This window comes from Protopterus annectens, chromosome 3.part0, assembly GCF_019279795.1.
Source record: "Protopterus annectens isolate FY-2018-M chromosome 3.part0, PAN1.0, whole genome shotgun sequence".
In the NCBI taxonomy this organism is placed as follows: domain Eukaryota; kingdom Metazoa; phylum Chordata; order Ceratodontiformes; family Protopteridae; genus Protopterus; species Protopterus annectens.
In genome coordinates this window covers 1,748,661,244-1,748,683,532 of record NC_056731.1, presented here as the reverse complement: position 1 = coordinate 1,748,683,532, position 22,289 = coordinate 1,748,661,244, and the positions used below count along the sequence as shown (strand labels likewise).

The 22,289-nt window shown below is 36.6% G+C and overlaps 1 protein-coding gene across 4 annotated transcripts in view; it reads right to left on the bottom strand.

Annotated features, from left to right (window-relative positions):
* PAG1 (phosphoprotein membrane anchor with glycosphingolipid microdomains 1) overlaps positions 1-22,289 on the bottom strand; it is a 1,294,572-nt gene that overhangs the window by 345,256 nt on the left and 927,027 nt on the right. For all 4 annotated transcript variants that reach the window (XM_044065772.1, XM_044065771.1, XM_044065774.1 and 1 more), the window contains one exon: positions 5,758-5,976. In XM_044065772.1, coding sequence (XP_043921707.1) covers positions 5,758-5,900 — 143 coding nt within the window. In that variant the 5' untranslated portion in view covers positions 5,901-5,976. The remainder of the gene's footprint in view (positions 1-5,757; positions 5,977-22,289) is intronic.

The following is a 22,289-nucleotide window of genomic DNA, read 5'->3' as shown; positions in this document are numbered from 1 at the left end:
TTCCATTCTACAGAAGAATGGATGCTAGACAACCATCTGGCACTCAATGCAAACAAGACTAAACTAATGATATTTACCACTTCCAAAACCACAACCTTAGATAAAAACTCATTCTCTATCACCAACCAAAATAACACAACTCTCAAAATAGTCTCGACTGCAAAACTTCTTGGAATTCTCAACAATAAGCTAAAGTTTGATAGTCACCTACAAGTAAATATCAAAAAAACACATAAAATTAGGCATGCTTTACTGTCACAACCACTATATCTCTCCCTCTACCAGGCTTCTTCTCGCTACTACCTACCTCATCCCTTCCCTCCTATATGGTGCCTCTATTTTTATCAATCTGCAGTCTTCCCTCAAGTCAAAGATATCCTCCTGCTACTATAAAATTTCAAAATTTGCAACTGGCCATAGATCCAGTACCCATCACTGTATTCCCCTACATCAACTGAACTGGCTAGAACTACCCAACTATCTTACCTACATCCAACTTATCCATGCACACAAACTTATTTTTAACCCCTCCCTCTGCCCCTCTCTTGCCTCCACCTTCAAAATCCATCTTCCTAATAGGTGTTTCAGATCTAACTCCCAGAATCTAATAGAACTACATAAACCATCCCGTCCACTAGGCAACCACCTCCTATCTTTGCCACTAGCACGCCATCGGAATTCTCTTCCACCTCCCATCCACACCACAAACATACTCTCTGTCTTCAAAACCCTACTTCACTAACACCTAACTTCACAATGGAAATGCTCTTGCTCCCATCCTTCATAATTTGCTTGCCCATAATTACTCTTCACTAGCCACTATATCTGTAAATAGCTTCCGACGGTCTAATAACTTGTATTAATAACGGTAGGAATCATGATATTTGCATAGGAACTGTAATGAAGTTAATTCAATATAGTAACTAGGATCTCATAATGCCAATCTATTGGCAACCTGTTACTTTGTTTTTAAATTCCCTCTTAATTTTTTATTTTGTATTCTTGTGACTTCTTACATTTATATTGCATATTTGTATTTTTGTATTCTTGTATTCATGTATTTTCTGGAGATTTTCTCCCCAAGACTCCACTGAAAACAGATTATTTGAGGCCCAACTGGACTATCCTGGCAAACAAACTGCAAATAAATAAATAAATGAATCTCCAAACTCTAGATCCCACGCAATTTGGTTTTGTGAAAGGTAGATCATGCCTGCTCAACCTTTGAGCCAGTCACCAGAGCTGTGAATGAGCCTACCTCGATCTGGCCAAGGCCCTTGATACCATTCTCCACTCAGGAATTATTGCTAAACTCACCAAACTAGGCATCAACCCCTATATCACTAGGTGGTTTGCAAACTGGCTCACAGATAGAACCCACAGTATGAAAGTAGCGGACTCCTAGTCAGACTGCTGACCAGTCATGAGTGGAGTCCCACAGGGATTGGTCCTCGGTCCTCTCCTGTTTGGTATCTACTTTTCAGAAGTCCAGGACAACATGGAGGAACGCTGGCTGACCAAGTCTGCAGACGACTACAAGCTGGGAGCCAATATTAACTCCCCGGGTGATGTAGATATCCTACAAAAAGGCCTCACTGAGACCAATGACTGGTGTTGAAACCATGGCCTTAAGCTTAATGCCAAAAAATATGACGTCATCCCCTTTGGGAAAAACTCAGTTCCCACTAATTACCACATTGATGGGAGTTCACTGAACAATGAAGGCATTATGAGAGATCTGGGGCACAGGTTGACAGCAACCTCTCCTTCGACCACCACATTGCCACTGTGGTCAGAAAGTCCTTCTACATGGCACATCTCATTACCAAGGGTTTTGCAACTAAGAAGAAAGAGGTCATCATCTCTCTCTACTCTTCCCTCATTAGGCCAATCAAAAAGTATAATGCCCCATTTGCCATGTACCTCACTAGACACATGCAACAGCTGGAAAGGCCACAAAAGTACCTCATGAAGAGGATCCTAGGCCTTAAACACATGTTCTACATGGACAGATTCAAAAAACACCAGCTATTCTCTGTCTCATATCATCAACTAAGAGGCGATCTCTGCTTGACTTACAAAGCCATGTCTGATCCAGCTCTGTTAGAAATGCTATATCTAAAGTAATCACAATCCCTCTGTACCACACGCTCCAAAGACCTCAACCTCATTACCACAATCAACAGAACATGCTGAAGGGACAGGTTCATAACCCAGAGACTGCCTTTCTATGGAATAGACTTCCCATACATGTCAAGCAGAGCACCTCACTGTCCCTCTTCAAGAGAAATATTGAGTGGATGGGAAAAAGAAAGTTCATCCCGGGGATCACTGCAGTGGCTCTGCTTGATAGAGGCACTAGGAACCAATGTCAGGCAGCATGATGCCAGGCCACTTCTGTGGGCTAGGCTTGTAAAGGCTCCAGGACCATTAGCCTAGTGCACACCTATGAACCTATAACCAATAGTAAACAGTAAACTAGTATCCTACTGTGCAGGCAGTTGGTAAGAACTATCTTAACTAATGCTTGCAGTTTTGGGTACCATTCTGGGCAAAGATATGGAAAGAATAGGGACAATTCAGAGGCAGCATACTGAAAATGAATTTATATCAGTTCTTTGGGAGCACAGACTCTGTAATCACTGTCAGTAAAAAGAAAGCCAAAAATAGACTAAAAATATTTAAAAATAAAATTTTTGCAATGGGGAATTTCATATCTCATGGCTCTATGTATTAACTCAGAGTTTTTTTTATAGATTTCATATATATTTCAATGTCACTTAGCATTATGACCATTTATGCCTTGCCACTAACCTCATTGAGGTTGCACATCCTTTTGCAGGTGGCCCATACTGGTCAATCCTAAAGTAAGCTTATAGATATCCATCCTGTCATCTAGGATATGTTTAAAGGAAGATAGTGTGATGCAGTGCTTGTCATACAAGGGGAGTTTATTCCAGAGGTTTAGGAGGCACTTTTAAACCTATACCTCCATGGTGTTTTATTTATCTATTAATGAAGATGTATGTCCTTGTTTCTAATACTGGAGGTGCCATGGACTTGAGAAGATACAGGAGGTCCAAGGTATATGGTCTCTTATGGTGTGTTTAATGAGAAATCTCTCCTCCTCTCAAAGCCCATAAGGTACTAAATAAAGCTATTGAGCTTGGTAAGTGGGTACTCTTTTACTAGTGAGATTCAGCAACTTTTAAGTTAGAATTGTTGGAAACTTTCATGTTAATGCACAGCAAAGGTTTTGATATGATATTACATCACGTTATCTTCAAAATAACTGCACACGTTCATGAAAATAAGTGGTACAAGGGAATGAACCCAGCATAAACTGTGAGAAGGGAGATAAAATAAGTGGTACAAGGGAATGAACCCAGCATAAGCTGTGAGAAGGGAAATAAAACAAGTGGTACAAGGGAATGAACCCAGCATAAGCTGTGAGAATGGAAATAAAATAAGTGGTACAAGGGAATGAACCCAGCATAAGCTGTGAGAAGGGAGATTAAATAAGTGGTACAAGGGAATGAACCCAGCATAAGCTGTGAGAAGGGAGATAAAATAAGTGGTACAAGGGAATGAACCCAGCATAAGCTGTGAGAAGGGAGATAAAATAAGTGGTACAAGGGAATGAACCCAGCATAAGCTGTGAGAAGGGAGATTAAAGGAACTGCTTATACATAAAAATGGGGAACAAAGGAAGAATAGTAATGTGATGGAATCCTTTGTATACTTAAACAGAAATAGAAAAGACAAACATGACTCGACACCATTTAGAAGAACAGATGGACATAAACACAAGAACAAAATGACAGAAACTGGATGGCAAAAGTGAAAAACGTGAAAGCTCTTTAAATGAGGGTGGTGAAAATATAGATGGAACATCATCCTGGAAGGGTTCTGCAGCACAAACTATGGTGACAGATTTCAGAACGTTTATAACAGAGATAAAATCTTATTGTAGTGGAAATTATTTGTTTGTTCATTCAGTTAGGAAATTAGTAACTTATAGCGGTGATATGTTCCTTCTCTACCCTTAGAATCTGTCTGTATAATAGGTAACTTCAAAGTTAAATAATGTTGAGAACAAAAAAATGGCTTTTGGTTAAAAGAAAGCGACAGGGTGAAATGCATATCTTACAACTCCAAAAAATAACAGATGATTCACTAAAAGCAATGCATGTCAGCACACACAGTTATATCATTAAAGCAGTTTTTTAGGTGGGCTTTCTATCATACACCACTGATATAAACAACTTACTGTAGATTGGCACCCCGATTAGAGAATGAACGTTCTCCAGCAGGGCGTTAATCTACAGATAAAGACTGCTGGAAAAAGACTCCATTGCTTCGTGGGAGCATATCAAGCTGTCAGGGAACTTGGATTGAAAATAACCTAACAGCTGACATTACGTTCACTAAGTAGTGGTTCTGCTGTTCAGTGTGTGTAAAATATAAGAAAAATAAATAAAGTATGTGTGTTTATGTATGTGTGTGTGAGTGCATGCATACATGTGAGTGACAGTGAGAGTAAATATCTAGATATTTTTTAAAAAGTGATATATTTTGAATGTAAAATGCTTCCTCGAATACCATTTACAGATACTACAACAACTTTGAAACATTAAGCTGAACTATTTTACATCAAAAATATATAAAAAAATTAATATACTAATAAAGAAAAAATAAGTAAGTAAAACATCAGTTTTACAGACAGCCCATTCTCTATGCACAACAATGCCCTCCAGCGTGTGTTATTGTGGAACACCCCTGGGCAAGGGTTATTTCCACAATAACACACACCCTGTTGGGCATTATTGCCAACCATGACACACACACACACACACACACACACACACACACACACATATATATATATATATATATATGTGTATATATATCTATCTATCTATATATATATATATATATATATATATAAATATATATACACACTAATTTTGATACTGCTATATCTCAAAAAATACGACTAGTCTGCAGTATTACAGCTTCAAATTTACGTTATATTTACCCATTTGTGGTTATAGGTCTGTTCTTCCAAGAAGCATAGTTACACTCATCAGAATTTCAACAAGGAACCCGAATAAAAGACCCTCATGCCAGCGGTGTGATTAAAGAAAATAACTCAAGCAATTTACATGAGTATAGAAGTAGAATTTGATAACAATGTTTTGGTGGTAAGTTATTAGGTAGGTAGATGATTACACTAAAGTGTTTACATGATCTTTATCCACCAACAAATTATTTTTATGTCTCAGTCGTCTGTGACTCCTATAGTCAAATGGTGGGATTTTCAAACATAGGTACTAACCTGGGAACACTTATAAAATGTCCAGCAACTATACAAACTGGAAAAAGCAAATTCTGCTAAAACTGGTAAGATTGTTTTCTAAAAAGCAATCCATCTGAATTATATTTGGCTATGTTAGTAATGTGAAAATGTAGTACATTCAATGACTCCGTTATGATGTGTTCTTAATCTTAGTGAAAGAAATAAATATTTCACAGTCATGTGTGGATCTTCATGACTAAAAAAACATGTGAAATGATAAAAAATGTATTTCATTCTAGACAAACATATAAAGCATTGTTGAAGGGTCAGAGATAACATCCTGTAAAATAGTTACCCACAGTGGCTAAGTGATTTGACTTGATAAACACAGCAAAATAAAAGTGATGTTTGAAAGCTGTTCTTTCACTGCTGCGGTTATTGTTGCTTATTTGACTTACCCGTGACATGAGCTGCAGAGAAGTGTAAGAATGGAAAGGGTCAGAAAAGATGCCCCTGCTATGAGCACTCCCAGGAGCAGAACCTGGGGCTGTTCAGTGCTAGAAAGTCCCTGGGTTACTTCTAAGGTGTCAACAGGAGCCATCAGAAATGAGTGGAGCAGACGTCAGGGGAAGATGGCAGATGTCATGGAACAACACTTCTGATTTCTGCAGAGAAAACTGAAAAAAGAGCTTTTTTTAGGTTCTTGCACAAATGATACTACAGTACAATCAACATTTGTTTTGGCCAGAATCTGCTACATAAAGTACAATGTAAATTCTGATAAAACCAATGTTTATATTAAGGTATAAATATGTTTAAATTGTTTTAACTTAAAAAACACATAAAAATGTCCAGTCAGACTGAAAAATGGCACTAACTCCTGCAAGCTGAAAAAAAGGAAAAAGAAGAACTTGGTGACATAGAAATGAAGAAAACAAAACTGTCCTCAATTTAAAATATGATGCAGCGTTGTGGAAAACAAAGTGTGCTAGAAGGTGAATACTTTGTGATTTTTCATTAGAAAGACTTTAAGAAGAGTACTTGGCAGATATGCACAAGAAACAAAATGGGTCACTGTGCGTAATAAAGTACATCAACACCAAAGGGAAATAGGAAATAAAAAAAAAAAAAAAAAATGAAATCTGCTCTGAGAGAGACAAAATATTCCCATCTGTTGTTACAGTAATTGTAGCATCCAGTAATGACTGAATAAATATGCACTTTGCAAGCCTGTATTCAAAAAGGTGAATATTGCCTAAGTTTCAGGACTATAAAATTTAATTGCAGGTATAACTTTCTGTTTGCCAATATTTTGCCATAGAATTTCAGTATGTTATGATACTTTGTCATAAACAATACTATGTTGTCAGGAAGTGAATTAATAGATCGAACAAAAACATTTTTCAGGGTACAAAAAGTATTATAGCCAAAAACTGAGAAATGGCAGCTGTTACACTCATATCCTGCACAGAAATAGCTATGCTGAAAGCGTGTCACTGCTTTGTTTCATGAGATGAGGTTTCTCAGATGGCTTCCTGAGAATAAATATCTAATAATATAAAAAGTAGTCACACCATTACTTTCGGTTAAAAAAAATCACTGAATTATAAAAAAACAATAAACTGTAAACTACAAAATGAAAGGCGTAAAAAGAGCAAACCAAACCACTTTAATAAAGAAACCAGTAAGCGCTTTCGTCTACATAAGACTTTCTCAAACTGACATACATTTCTTGAACCCAGCTTTTAAAACACAAAACCGTCACATGACATACAAAAATAATCACATGACATAAGTAAAACACATATATGGGAATACTAATGCTTTAACTTCTTCTTTTTTGAATGAGCAACAAAGTGTTCCCTATTGTTAAGTCCTGGTGGATGGCCAGCATTTAGTTTTACCTGCCAAGTATATTCTCTCCACCCCAATTCATCTTCAACATTAAACAACTTATCATATCCCTATATTTCATCTAATACAAACAATTTAAAATTCACTGTACATCTCCCTCTTTTATAATGTTTAGCCAATGCATTTTTTTCATCACAATATTCACTGCATGTTTGTGTTCATATATGCATCTGAATAATTCTCTAGAAGTGCACCCTACATAAAAAGCAGAACATGACATACATTTCACTAAGTAAACCACAAATCTAGATTTACATGTGTAGCAACCCTTTAAAACAATGTTAATATTGTTAACCAAAATTTCTTGCACTCATATAAAGATAATCACAAAAATTACAACTAAAGCATTTGTACATCCCTATTTTGTTTACAATAGTATTTAATATAGGAGAGTTATCTACTGCCAATCATTAGCGGGACGGAGTTCCACTGTGGCGACCCCTAACCGGGAAACACAACAACAAAAACAACAACAACATTAAGAGAGAATGAGATTCTTAAAAAGTGGAAAATGCGTAAATTCAATAGAGATAAATCAGACTATGAAAGGGGAATAATGTATGCTTATGTGGTCAATGCCGAACCTTCCCTGATTAACTATGAATCTGATAGGCAAGAAAGAAATGATGTCACAGAAGCTGAAATGTCCCCTGAGCAGCAAGTGAGAAGATCTGAATGCCTAGCAGGGAAAGGTAACGGTCCTGCTAATGGTGTCATATGTAATGTTAACATAGAAAGGGGAACTACTAACAAAAATAGTATTAATGCCTCTGGAGTGATGCCTGGTACAGCATCTGGAGCTGTACATCAACATTTTCATCAGTATCTAAACAAGCAAAATATTCGGATATACCAGAAAGACGGCACAGACAACAAGTCGTGAGCAGATGTAGCAGGAGCTCAGAGAAAGCAATACATGGGAGACCAGAGACAATGGGAAAAGAAAAAAACAAAAGAACTATCAGACAAGGAGAAGGTAAGTGAGTTTTCTTCTGACTTTGTGCTGATTAACTTATCATCATTTCCGCTTACCTGTAAAGTTTTAAGTAAAGGTTGGAACTTTGTGCCAGCAGCAAGAGCAGAAAAGTCAGATGTTATTAACTGTCTGAGGGACTATGTCCGCAAACTTAATCTAAAGACTTTATTTTCTAATGAAAATAGAGATGTTAATTTATTTCATCCTGTGAGTGTGTATAATCCTCCTCTAAAAAAGGAACTAGAGATGTTTTTAAATATGTTTGAGTTGCAAAGTGTGGAATTATTAAATAACAAGACTGAATATAAATATTATAATATGTCTGCTCAAGAGAGATCAGTTTTCTTTGATATCAGAAAATGAAGAGCTGCTAATTTGTAAAGCTGATAAGGGAAATGCTTTAGTTCTAATGAACAGGTGTATGCATAATGATAAAATACTAGAACTACTGGCTGATGTGCAATTTTACAAAAATGTCTCATTTCTAGAGATAAAGAAGGCTTATTCGTTCGTTGATTCACTAATAGAAGAATGGTTCTTAAGTGGTATGATAGTTGACACTTTGAGAAAATATTTTAAAGTGTGTAATCCTAATCTTAGTCATTTTTTGATCTCCCCAAAGTTCATAAACATTTTAACAACCTCCCTCTCAGGCCAATAGTAATTAGTGCAGGTAGCAAAACAGAAGCTATGGCCATTTTTGTCAATAAACATCTTCAAAAGGTAGTGGAAAAGAATGCCAACTATATAAGAGACACTTTTGATTTTAGAAATAAAATAAAGGAGGTCAAAGTTTTACAATCTGATTTATTAGTAACTTTGGATATGAGATCTCTTTATACTCTTATGATGAGGGGTTAGAAACAGTGCGGTTTGAGCTAATTAATTCTAGAATATTTTCTAAAGAGATGGTTATGTTACTGAAGGAAATACAATAGCAAATTATACTGTCAGATTAATGGTGTGGCTATGGGGGCAGCTATGGCCCCTAGCTATGCTAATTTATTTATGGCTGGATGGGAAAGAGTGAATATTCTGGAAAGTGTCTATGCGGATAATATAATAGTATTTAAAAGGTTTATTGACAATGTGTTTTTAATTTGGAGGGGGGGGGGGGCAAGTTTATTGAGTTTGTGAACTATTTAAATACTATTTGTTCATTTTTGAAATTTACTACTAATCACCAGTTAGAAAATATTAACTTCTTAGATGTCACTGTTCATAAAGAACATGCTTCTTTATATACTAAAATCTATAAGACATCTGTTCAGAATCATTCTTACTTGCACTACACCAGTATGCACTATAAAAAGGTGAAAAATAATATTGTTAAAGGCCAATTATTATGAGCTAGTACACTTACTAAGAAAGATGATGATTTTGTCTATGAGAGTTCTAATATTATTCATAATTGTGCGAGTAGAGGTTACCCTGGGAAAATATTGATTGAGAAGGAACATTAAAATCTAGTGTTAAAATGGGTAGCAAAGATTTTAGAACTTCCATGTTAGTTAGCAACAGTGTTGATGCCTTGGCAAAAAAAAAAAAGAATTATTTCTAATAACTGGAAAATTTTTAATCATAATCCTGATCTGAAAGAATTATTGGGAGACTGATCTCTGTACAAAAGAGATGGAGAAGTTTTAATAACTTTTTTAATCTAAGTTAAATGCCCCTAGTAATACTATTGTAAACAAAATAGGGATCCACCAGTACTTAAAAAAGACGTTAAAGCATTAGTATTCCCATATATGTGTTTTAGTTATGTCATGTGATTCTTTTTGTATCTCATGTGATGGCTTTGTGTTTTAAAAGCTGGATTAAAGAAATATATGTCAGTTTGAGAAAGTCTTATGTAGATGATGTAAATGAAAGCGCTTACTGATTTCAGTTTGGTTTGCTCTTTTTACGCCTTTTATTTTGTAGATCATTGAATTGTACTGAAATCAGAGACTTTTCTTTAATGTATTACTACATTTACCTTAGACTATTGTCAGTCTTAATAGAGAAAATCTGTTTGTACTGCATGTGTGTATAGCAAGGATCTACACTAGCAACACCAAATGCTACTATAGGGAAAACACTTTTTATTAAAATGTTTCCCATTAGGAATGTACCCCCTGTAGCAGTTATATAATTAATTTAAATCATTATGCGTGTGGGCTATGACCATTTCTAAAGTCCATTAAAAACTGCATACTGCTTATGAGACACTGGTTTGTGAGAGAAGGGTAGAAAGCATTGAATACAGCTTTCATGGAAAGAAAGCATTTCTCAATGTTTATTGGTTGCATTCTGATTAGTAATGGTATGTAAGTAATATACTTTTTTCATGTCTAAAGGATAATTTGCATATAGTAAGTGATACAGATGCTACAAAAAGTGGTCCTCAGCCATGCCCTTGGCCCTAAAACATGTAACTAATGTTTTGAGCACTGAAAAGTTGGAGTGTGCTGTGATCCTCTTTTCTTATGTATTTAGAGCCCATAAGTAATACAAATATATTGCAAAACTTGAAGGACCGCATTCAACATGACTCTAAAGGACATTTTGTAGATCTGTTTTTTTTTTTTTACCATTTTTTGTTTGTTTTACAGTCAAGAAAGATTTAAGCCAAATTTCCCAGGCTCACAGTAAATCAAGTGTGTAAATGTTCTAAGTTCATTGAATACCTTTGGCAAAATTCACATGAAATGCTTTTAGTTTTGACCTGCTGACAGAGAATCTGTAAGTTGAGAAGTCCAGACAAATTTGATCAAGATGCCATGGAAAACCAAGACTAAAAACAGTAGTAAGTACAGGAGCAGAAGATAGGATAAACAACTGGCAAAGTTCATAACATAGACAATTATGAATGGTCTGAAATTATAACCAGCTTATTATGTGTTTGAGACCTGGATGCCGAGAAATTCAACTTGAGAGTGAAGCTTGAGAGGTGAATCTTGGCATCCATGTTGAGAATACATCACAACACACTATGATCAAAGTCCTTATTGTATACATTTTTGTTGTGCGTGGAGCATTATCTGTTGCATGTACTACCAGTTGCAGAAAAAAAAAGTATAGGAGTGCAATGTATTTTACTAGATTTTAAAATGTTTGAAAGCCAGCAAAGTACTTAGCTCTGTCAGACAGTAGGCAGAAAAAAGTGACCCTCTGTAGAACTAATGGTTTTAAAAGCTGTTAGACTCTTTGTTCTGTCACAGTTTCTAAGTGTGGCAGAATAATGCTTTAATTGCTTTGAAAAACTGTTTTAACTTCTGTCACTTTTCTTTGCTGGCCGGTACTATCAGCTGTTAGTCACCAGTGTGAGACCCGAACTTAACAGTAACTAGAAGTACTTAACAAGCATTTGATAAGCACCCCTAAATGCCACTAATATCATGTCTCACTATAGAGATCTGCTTAAGAAATCTATCTTGTTTCCCATTTTAGGGTATAATCACTGCACTCTATGCACTACTTTAATCCTGACATAACCTGGTTATCATTAAATAGCACCGAAAAATAGAGAAAGGCAATATAAATAAGTCTGGGCGTAGAACTGTGAATATGTGAGAGAAATATGTACAAGCACAGTCCCACATCCATAGTGTTTCATTTTGAAGTAGCAGAATAAGGCTGTGTTTTTGCATGAAAAATGTCCAACCTTTAGCATGTCCAGAGATCTTAAAAATTATGCCATGTGAACAAAATTGTGTATCATATTGACCATTGGTAGTTAAACTAGGTCCAAAAATGTCTTCAAGAATATTGCTTCTTGGAAAACAATAAAATATTTTGAAAAAAAAATACTGCATCAGTTTACATGAAAATGCATCTTACACAGAAAGAATTTGAAAGGGCAAAACACATGTTCTGGTACATCACCCAGTCTTTTAACAATATTTGGAAACAGTTTCCCCAAAATAACGGAGTAGCAAGCACCTTTGTGCAAAGGTTTCTCAGGCATTAAAACTTCAATATAAAAGCATTCATTCCTCATTCATTTTAGTTCAAGATTTCTTAGCTAATGAAATCATAGGACTTGGTGCTAAAATTCAGTGGTTAGATTCACATAGTTGTTTTATGGGGCAGACGTTCATTGGGGAAGATAATATATGAGGGGCAGTCCTAACGTTTGTGATTTGTGGTTTTCTGCATTAAACTCATGGCCTTCTTCTTGTGGATCCCCTACAGCTGATAAAATGTTACTACATCACCACAGATATGCATCATTTTAAATATCTTGGGTCCCTCAACCAGAGCACTTTCATATTTTTAAAATCATGCTGCTTTTGTCTATTTTGAGCTTAGCAGTAGGTGATATCCTGGGGTCTTTGGAGCTAGAATTCCCTATCTGCAAAGTTCCCTAACACATTAAAGATGAATCTGTCAGAACCTCAGAGCTGCAGATAAAGGAAAAAATTATATGAGCTATAGCATCTCAAAATATTGCTTCAGTAGATGGCATTTGTAAAGCTTCCATTATGACTCATCAAGTTGCAATGTGGTAAGGAACCAACTCACTTAACACTCTGAGTTAGGAAGTCAACATGATAAAGCAAAGTAACTGTAAATAGTTTAACAGGGGCAAGATCCCTGACCCCAGATGTCTCTCTCTCTCTCTCTCTATATATATATATATATATATATATATATATATATATATATATATATATATATATATATATATGGGTCTACTGTATAAGTTCGAAAATACACTTCTTCGAACTCACACAGTAGACCCTGGGTTATGCAAAAGCGAACTTAATCAAAAGTGCACTTTCATGAAACCCGCTTCAGCGAACAGGCTACTACTGACTTTAGTGCAGTAGTTACGGACCTTAGGGTTAGGGCGCGGGTCATGGTAAGGGGATAGCTAGTAGGGCTATCCCCTTACCACGACCCGTGCCCTAACCCTAAGGTCCATGACTACCACACCACAGTGGAGGACTGGCTATCCTCTATTGTGGTGCATTAGTCACGGACCTTAGAGTTAGGGTGCAGGTCATGGTAAGGGGATAGCCCTACTAGCTATCCCCTTACCATGACCCATGCCCTAACCCTAAGGTCCATAACTACCGCACCAGAGTGGAGGACATAGCATGTTTTCCTGGAAAAGAAGCTTCATAGAAGCTAAGTTAACGAAAGTGCACTTTCGAAAAAGTGCACTTTCGTGTAACTGAGCGGTCTACTGCTCTTTTTCAAATACGTGGTATTCGATGAAAAGCAGTAGACCCATATATATATATATATATATATATATATAGATATATATATGTATATATATATATATATATATATATATATATATATATATATATATATATATATATATATGTATAGATAGACATATGGATAGATTTTTATATCTATTTAATATCTATTTATCTATATAAATATAGATAGATATAAAATCTATCTATATTTTTATCTATGTATCAACTCTATGGTCTCTTAAACATGAAGAATGGAGAAATAAAAAGAAGCAATCACTATCAGCAAATATTTCAAAACCACATCAGCAGTGATTGCCTATGGAAAATACTGACTGGGGAGTTCAGCTTGGCTGAATTGCTCTTGGTGAATTGGGATGTGTTTGCACTCAACAAGTAGCAGAGAAGTCCTTTTTTTTTACAATGTCTAGATTTTTGAAATGAAGTAGGATTTGGAACTTTAGGGCACTTTTTACAAATATCAGGATTTTTGAAATAAGGTAACTTTTAGAGCTTTAGGATGCTTAGAAAATGCAGACCTTTAAAAAGGCGTCATTGGTTAGGTCTTTAAATAAATCTGGCATAATAACATCTTCTAAATGCCACATAAGTAGCATTCTACAATGAAGTTTACAAATATGAATAATATTTTGTAGCATATCTACTCAGTCTTACATGTTAATTACATCACTCTCTTCTTTGTCTTATTCTTTATCAGTGGCAAATGCAATGTAGAGGAACACTTTTGGAAGAAGATTCAGGATTGATATCAATTTCATATTGTTAAGCAGGTCAAATTAAGCCTAAACTTCTTGTCAGCCTGTAGATTTCCATTAGAAAGTTGTACTTTTGAATTGTGCTGGATGCCTGTTGCTTGAGAAAATGATCTACAAATGTATCCCTCACTAGAGCACTTTTGTTTTTTAGTAGACTGGAGGTAACACAAGATTTCTTGTGAGTATGATTGTCATAGGTGTGGATTGCTGGAAATTTATATTGCCTTTACAAGTGTCATTTTTTTTTTAAGTTGAGAATTACAGTCACAGAGACGGAGACCCAGTTCTCTAAATGCCAATAGACTGATTACTTTCAGTGAAAAAATAATGCCTTCAAAATAAAGAATTATTTAGGAATTTAAAAAGAAGTTATTCTCATAGAGATAATGGATTTGAATATTTTATTTTCATTATAGAAGTATAAGCTATGAGACATTTTAAAGATGGGAGGTTTACTAATGCAAATGTTCACTTGGAAGAGAATTTTTCAGATTGCAAAATGTCTGTTTCACAGAAACGCATTTGTTATTTCCATTTTTTTAGCTTGAAATGCTTCTCGGGGGAGTGTGTTACCTTGATTCCTCCTCAATGTTTCCTTGGACTGTAGTGGAATGGGAAGTTATAAACTAAACATCAGAAATGACTATGTCTGTGAACTTGCGTAACGTTTTTATTGACTGTATCTGAAGTATGGCTTACATTACATTTATAGACTGTGTGTTATTGTTGCCTACAAAGGCAACATCATTCAACCCAGACTTATAAAAACTCTCCTGCACATTCATTGCTTTAATTGTACATTTGGTAATGGTTTAATGTATGCTAGTTATGTGTAAATGATAGTAGGAAATAAGTGAGGGGGCTTCTTTGCTTCCCACCTTGCACTTGTTTCTTCATACAGGGATGTTATGGTGAAATGGGTGTGTTAAAAGCGAGTGATATACTGTTATACATAGTTTGATGTTTATGTGGCCATTTGTGTGTGGTTTTGCTGTTTATTTATGTCATTGTGTATGTGTGTGTGTGTGTGTGTGTGTGTGTGCATGCGCGCGCGTGTGTGTGTGTGTGTGTGTGTGTGTGTGTGTGTGTGTGTGTGTGTGTGTGTATGTGTGTGTGTGTGTATTTATCTGTATGTATGCAATCTAAGTTGGAAATACTGGTGGGGATGTGGACTTTGGATTTAGGTATCAAGATTTATTTCCATTATTATACATTTATGCTGTAAAATGAACCTCAAAATGTTAGCAAACATTTCTGCATTATACAGGAGTGTCGATTTGTGATGCGTCTGCCAAAAGAAACTGAAGAGTTTCATCCCAATTAGAAATATTTCCATTAAAATCTGTACATAATTCATTAAATTGTTGTGCTTGCAGTGTGCAATCTGAGAAGAGCAGTGTTTAACTCAAATGTTTTCATATGTACTTTTTTTTAATTTTAGGAAATGTTATTTTTGTTGTCAAACTGTAAACTTTGTTTACTTAATCAGGGTCATGTTAGTGACAAGCAATCATTTAGCAATCAGGTCTGCTATTTCTCTATGTTTTTATTTCTAGATATTCTGCTCTATGAGTCTGACCTGTTTTAACCTTGTATGAAACATTTTGCAAATGGTTTATTAGTTCATCAAGTCATACAGGCCTTGATCATTTTATAAGAAAATGCAAGTTTATGCAAACAGAGAAACTTTAGATTATGTCATAAAAATTAAGTACATCATAAAGTAAAAATAAAAGAGATCAAAGTAGAGCTGATGTGGAAAGAACTAAAAAGTAATTAAACAGAACCGCATGGCATCTATTTATGCATTCTGTAACATTGTTATAGCCTAAGTGAGGATATAACTCAAATTTAATAAATCACTTGGGAAAGGTAAAGTGGCGCACGTCTGGAGAAATACTGATGCTTTCCTATTTATTAAAAAGGAAAGAAAAGGAAGTACAGTCCACTAAAATGTATCAGCTGGTAATATGCTGAAGATGGATATCTTTAAAAAATGTAGTAAAATGTTTAAAAACAATTTGTCTTCCTTTACTCATTTGGTTTTCAGTGATTATACTTCTAAGACATTTAATCTTAGGTTACTAATTGGGATTTTTATTTAAATGCAAGTAATGCCTTTAAAAGATAAACATTTTGTTACAAAAACAATTAATGGACCTCATGGACTGTAATTTGTCAAATAAGATGCTTTTATGGTTTCTGCAGTGAAAGCTAAGTATAATTTCCAAAGATCATGCTTGATGGAGAAATAATGCAGTGTCCCACAGGAATTTCTAATGAGGTCTGCAGTATTAAACTTTCATATCTAAAAAGACTGAAATGTTTAAAAACAACAAATTATTTCAGGCTAGCCACAGTTATTACTAGGAAGGAATCAATCATGGAATTTTATTTGATGCAAACAAAGTAAATGTCATGGTAGATAAAATGGACCACTGCATACTTAAAGCATGTTGAACTACACACTTGGGAAAATAGTGCATAGACATAATTAATTATAAAAATACTAATGTAAACAATGCATATGATTGTAATGTAGCCATAGGCAACTGTAACGTTTTAAGCAACATAGAACTAATCTGCAAATACAATTCCAGTAGGTTCATGATATGTGCATGGAAATGTTTGGATGGGCATTGTTTTTAAGGAGAAGCCTTCAAAACATGGTTCTCATGTGGGGAATAGGGGCTAGAGATATCAGAGGAAACTGGGAACATGTATTTTGGGAATGTATAGAGTTATTTCCTTTTTAAAGGCTTCTCACAGAATGCTATTATGAAAATGTTTCGGGTACAAGTTGTAGTTCATTGGCTCATAGGACCTTAATAGGCTAAAAGCCCAAGGAGGCCTTTTTAAGCCTAGCCATGGTTTCCCATTTAAAAATGACAGGATAAATTACACATGGGAATATAGCTGTGTATAGCTGGCAGAGCATTTACAAGCTACTTCTGTCCAACAGGGCTATGAGTGCCAGTCCAGGGTCAGATTTCCAATTCTCATCTATTTGTACAAATTGTATTTGTATAGTACCAGGGACAAACTCTGCTTCACATAGATAGAATATTTGTTCCGGAGTAGGGGCAGTCTCTGAAAGACATACCTGGCCCTCCAACATATTCTACTTATGTTTCAAATGAGATTTAGGTCCATTTATTGGGTATTTCTAATTCTGCTAGACTTATGGATGTGCAGCAAATCCATCAGTTCTGGATCAGATGATAACTTGTTAGCCAGGCATAGATCACTTTCAGGAAATCTGTAGGAGTTTAAAGATAAAGCTTTGAGGTAGTCTCTGTATTCTATGTGGTTTACACCTTGTATACGTTTTGTGAGGAACCTCTGTGGGTGTTCCAGCTAGTGCATATGCCTGGAAAGGTCTACATCGGATGGAGCATTGTACTCAATGACTTATCTGATGAGGGCTGAGTACAGCAGGTCAATAAAATCTTTGGACCTGGATGCCAACTCTTGCTTATAAGTTGTGTAATAGAATGATTTCCTTGCCACAATAGACTCATGATATTCAAAGACCAAGTCACTGTCCACATATGTTCCCAAGTCCCTACCTACTAGGTCAACTTTTAGGGGTGCATTGTTTATGTGGTAATTCTTAGGGGCGGTTGACTTTCCAAGGGGTAATATTATGCGTCTTTAGCATTCAAATTTTAGACCATGGCTTTGACACTAATCATTAGCTTGTGAGAAGCCATCTAGGAAGATATTAGTGTCCTTGAGTGATTCTACAACTGTGCAAAGCAGGCAATCTCTTGCAAACTTGATCAAACAGAGGCTTTTGACTTTAGCTTTGACTTACAAAAAGTAGGCACCAAAAAGGAGTGGCCCTAGCTCTGAGCCCTGAGTAATTCCATTGGTGACTGAGTCTTTTGTGGAGGTACAGTCCCCTATCCTGACTGCCTGTGTCCTTCTGTGAAGTAATTTGGCTATCCATCTCATAACATAGGGGGTCACTCCTAGTTTCTTCAATTTGTCAACAATGCCAGAATGCAGCATAGTAGAAAATGCTTTAACCAGGATAAGATAGGCAGCATGTACTGTTTTGCCTTCATCTGTAGCTTTGGTGACTTTCTCAAAAATGTCCACCAGCATGAGCAGACACAATCTGCCACTGATGAAACCAAACTGTATTGTATCCAGCATCTGAAGATTTCTTACGTCTTAACTATAATATCCACGATAATTCTTTCCATTACCTTACACATGAAACTAGTTAGACTTACATCTTTATAATTATCAGAGTCAGTAGATGGCTTGCCCTCATGCAGAGGGTGGGCCATCTACTGAGGGCGGGCCCTCATTTGCAGTCCTCCATTCTCAAGACATTAAGCTACTTTGGAGGTTAAGACTGAGTGGTGATCTTAGAGGGCTCAGTTGGTCATGCTTCATGCTATTAAGAAAACATCCTAAGATATTTTCAGGACTCATAGCTGCAGTATTTTTTTACCTTGGAGAGTTGTTTGCTAGTGATAGGTAGGGGAGTTACGGTCAAGGGAATCTCTTGGGAGATATTGGGGGGGGGGGAGCAGGGTGAAAATTGGAGCAGCTAAATTTATCAACCAGTAGGTTTTCTATGTCCTCTGATACCATATAGGTGGTTCTATTTATCATTATTTCAATACACTGCTGTGTATTACCTTTGAGGTAGCTCAAGAAGACCTTGTGGTAGAATAAAATCACCAGACCAGATATCTACAGTAAAGCAAATTTATTGTCCCTAGCTCTTCGGCTTAATTGGAAGGCTGTTAAGCTGAAGCACTGCAGACAATAAATTTGCTTTGCTGTGGATATCTGGCCTGGTGGTTTTTCTGCAACTGTGTGTTTGGTTCTTGTGTTAAGGCCTTGTGGTAGTCTTAAGCCTGTGAGGCTGTCTTTATCTCAGATTTATCTTTGTTGGACTTAATAAATTGACTCCCAAGTTGCTTATTTAGTTTGATGAAAGTTTTCATTCCTCGCTGGGCATTGCATCTCCTAGTTTTGGCCGTAGATTTCTTCCTTTTGTTGTATAACTTGTTGATATTGGGATTCCACCAGGATGGCCTACTCTTTGAGCTAGTCTTATGCTTGTTATATGTGACTAAAACTGCCTCATTGCAGTTGTTTACATTGTGGCATAGTGTTTCTGTGAAGAATTCCACATAGGCAGATGAGCTGAAACTATTGGTGGGGGTTTGAAATTTTTTCAGGATATCACTGAATAGTAGTTGGCAGCCCAGTGGTACTCTTGGTTGGCTTGTCTCCTCCATGGAGTCTTCATGTCCTCCTTGCATTTGCATGAATTTTCTCTGGGTGTTCCAGTTTCCTTCCACATTGAAAAGGCATGCATTAGGTAGAGTGGACATTCTAAATTAGCTATAGTTGTCTGTTTTACGTGTGTGTGTTTGTGTGTGTGTGTGTGTGTGTGTGTGTGTGTGTGTGTGTGTGTGTGTGTGTGTGTGTGCATGTGTGTGTGTGTGTGTGTGTGTGTGTATGGAAGAACAACTGCGGCAATGCTATCCATTTGGTTGTGTGAAAATTGACAGTAGATGATTCTCACCCATGTGCAAAAATGGGAAAAAGGGGTTGTGGATTGATGGATGGATGGATGGATGGATGGATGGATGGATAGATGGATCACTAAGCAGGAGGATGTTTGCTTTGGAATAATTTGTTTGAGGGTCAGATGGGATCGTAGGTTTTAGTTTAATTTCAAAGGTGACAGCTTTATGGTCCAAGCTGATAAGTGAGGATATTACAGATGGGAGGGCACAAAATTGCCTCATGTTTGTGAGGACCAGATCAAGGATGTTGGCACCCGTAGTGAGTGTATGGACTAGCGGGTCCAGAGCATTTGTATTGAAAAAGTTCCAAAGTCTCTGGGCCTGCATAGTGGAAGTTGTGTATGTTTCACGGTTTATAGTGGGATAGTTGAAACCATGGTGGGTTCAATGCAGAGTGACTCCAGTAGCTTTAGGTATGCAGTATGGGAATTCTAGGTCATAGAAGGGGAACTACGGTTTCATAGGTTCATAGGTAAGTACTAGGTTTGCTGCTCTTGAGGGCTATGTTAAGCCTAGCCAATTTCTTTGTTTGTGCTCAAAGTAATCTATCCCATTTGGTTATAGATTGGCCTTACCAATCCCATAGTCAGTAATTATATCCCACCCCTAATGAGAATAACTGGGATCTCACCATAGATAATTTGAGGGGATCCGTGTCTGGGTTAAAGCATTTAGGAGCTATGTAGGCCAATTAGTTGTACGGGGGCAGTTCTGGGGTAAATCTTCTGTTCCCTATCTTGAGATCTAAGTTGTAATTGAAAATGGACAGGGCTGAACTTTATTTTATGTGGATGGGGAGTCAGTTCCATACCAGCGGTATCCTCTGTGAGATATACCTGTCCCTCCAAACCATTCTTTTGACATTGCAGAGGATGTTTAGATCCCTAGACCAAGTATGTATGATGCCGTCTGACTTGGTATTCCTATAGCATGCAATGATTATGGCATAGAACTTTGCTTATGGTGAGCTGGACATGGATTAGCTCAAGTGAGTTATACTACTTGTCCTTTCTTGACATAGGACTGTTTTTGATGAAAATTGAGACATCCACCTTTTGTCCCTTCCTGTGCAGCAGCTGGACTAAATGTGTGGAAGGAATTATAGCCTTGGGATGCTCTTTGTGGCTTTAGAAAAATGTCTCTGTAACTACACAGATGTCTGTGTTCTCTAGGGTAAGGAGAACTTGCAGGGAGTGGAGTTTTCTTTGTTTAGACCTATGACATTGAGCAGTAATGCCTTCAAATTATCCTGGGTTGGTTTTGCTATGTTGGAAGCTTTATCAAGCTGGCATTCCTTACAAAAGGCAATGTGAGGTGGACAAAGTTTTAGCCAATATTCGAAAACCTAACAGGAACAGGTGCAGACCATCCTTGGAGAAGCAGTGTGGTCTGTCAACCATATTCTCCCAAGCTGATAAATATTGTACCCACTTCAAATGACACCAAAAACTAAGCCAATTGTTAAAGTAATTTATTTTCTGTCAGAAGAAAAAATTCAAATGAGTCGCATCTGCCTCAGGCGATGAATTTTCCTTTATTAGCAGCTAACCAGATTACACAGCATGTTGGCCAAGATGTCCGGTCTGGACTGATCTGATCTCCTCTGATCTGATCAACTTGTTTACTGACATCAACTTTTATACTGCAAGCAAAACAACTTTTTGTTACATTTCTGACCGTTGACAGTTGGCTATGAAAAACATATAGGAAAAACATGTTTATCACAAATTACCTCAAACCCACAGCTAGTACAGAATGTTCAAGAAGTACAAAATGTTCAATTCAACAACGGTAGCTTAAATTTTCCAGGACACACAGCCTGCCCTAGTAAATTAACTCTTACTCGGCTGTGCGTCCTTATCCCAGGCTTCACTGAGCTATAACCAAATCTCTTTATTCTGAAATGCAGAAAACAGATATTATTCAGGTTCATAAGCAATGCTGCATTTTGTTCACAGATGAGGCCCATCTTTGATAGGCATATCCCAACAAATAACATGTTCACTTTGCAAGAACAGGAAAAAGACAAATAACAGTATGTTTTTAAAACTTTTTCTCTTACCATTTCCCCCCTGAAAACACTTTTATTTGTCTTTTATTTCAGCAATATATGGTAAAAACTAAGTTTTTCTTTGCATACATTACTTCATTGGCAAGACAAATTTTTAAACTTCAAAAACATTTGAAAAGAGTCACATTTCAATGTATTCACTTTCACCAGTCTGTTGCAATTGCTGGTACATCGTCTTCGTAACAGCAGTATCAACCAGTCTTTGTAGAAGACCTCTGATACAGGGTATACAACAACAACCACATACCACTACAATAGCCACAGCGACTCCAACGGACACCAGGAAACTGCTGATGAGATGACTCCATTTCCCAAACCACGCTTGTAGAAAATCTGTAAAGGGATTATTTACCCCAGAGTTCTCTGCCAATTCTTCGGATAACATCTCCAAACCTTTCAAAGCTCGAGTGATACTTCCATCAGCACAGTGTTGTTTGGAATGTATGTACAACAGAAAGTCCCAAACATCTTGCAAACTCCTCCTTCTTTGGCCAGGA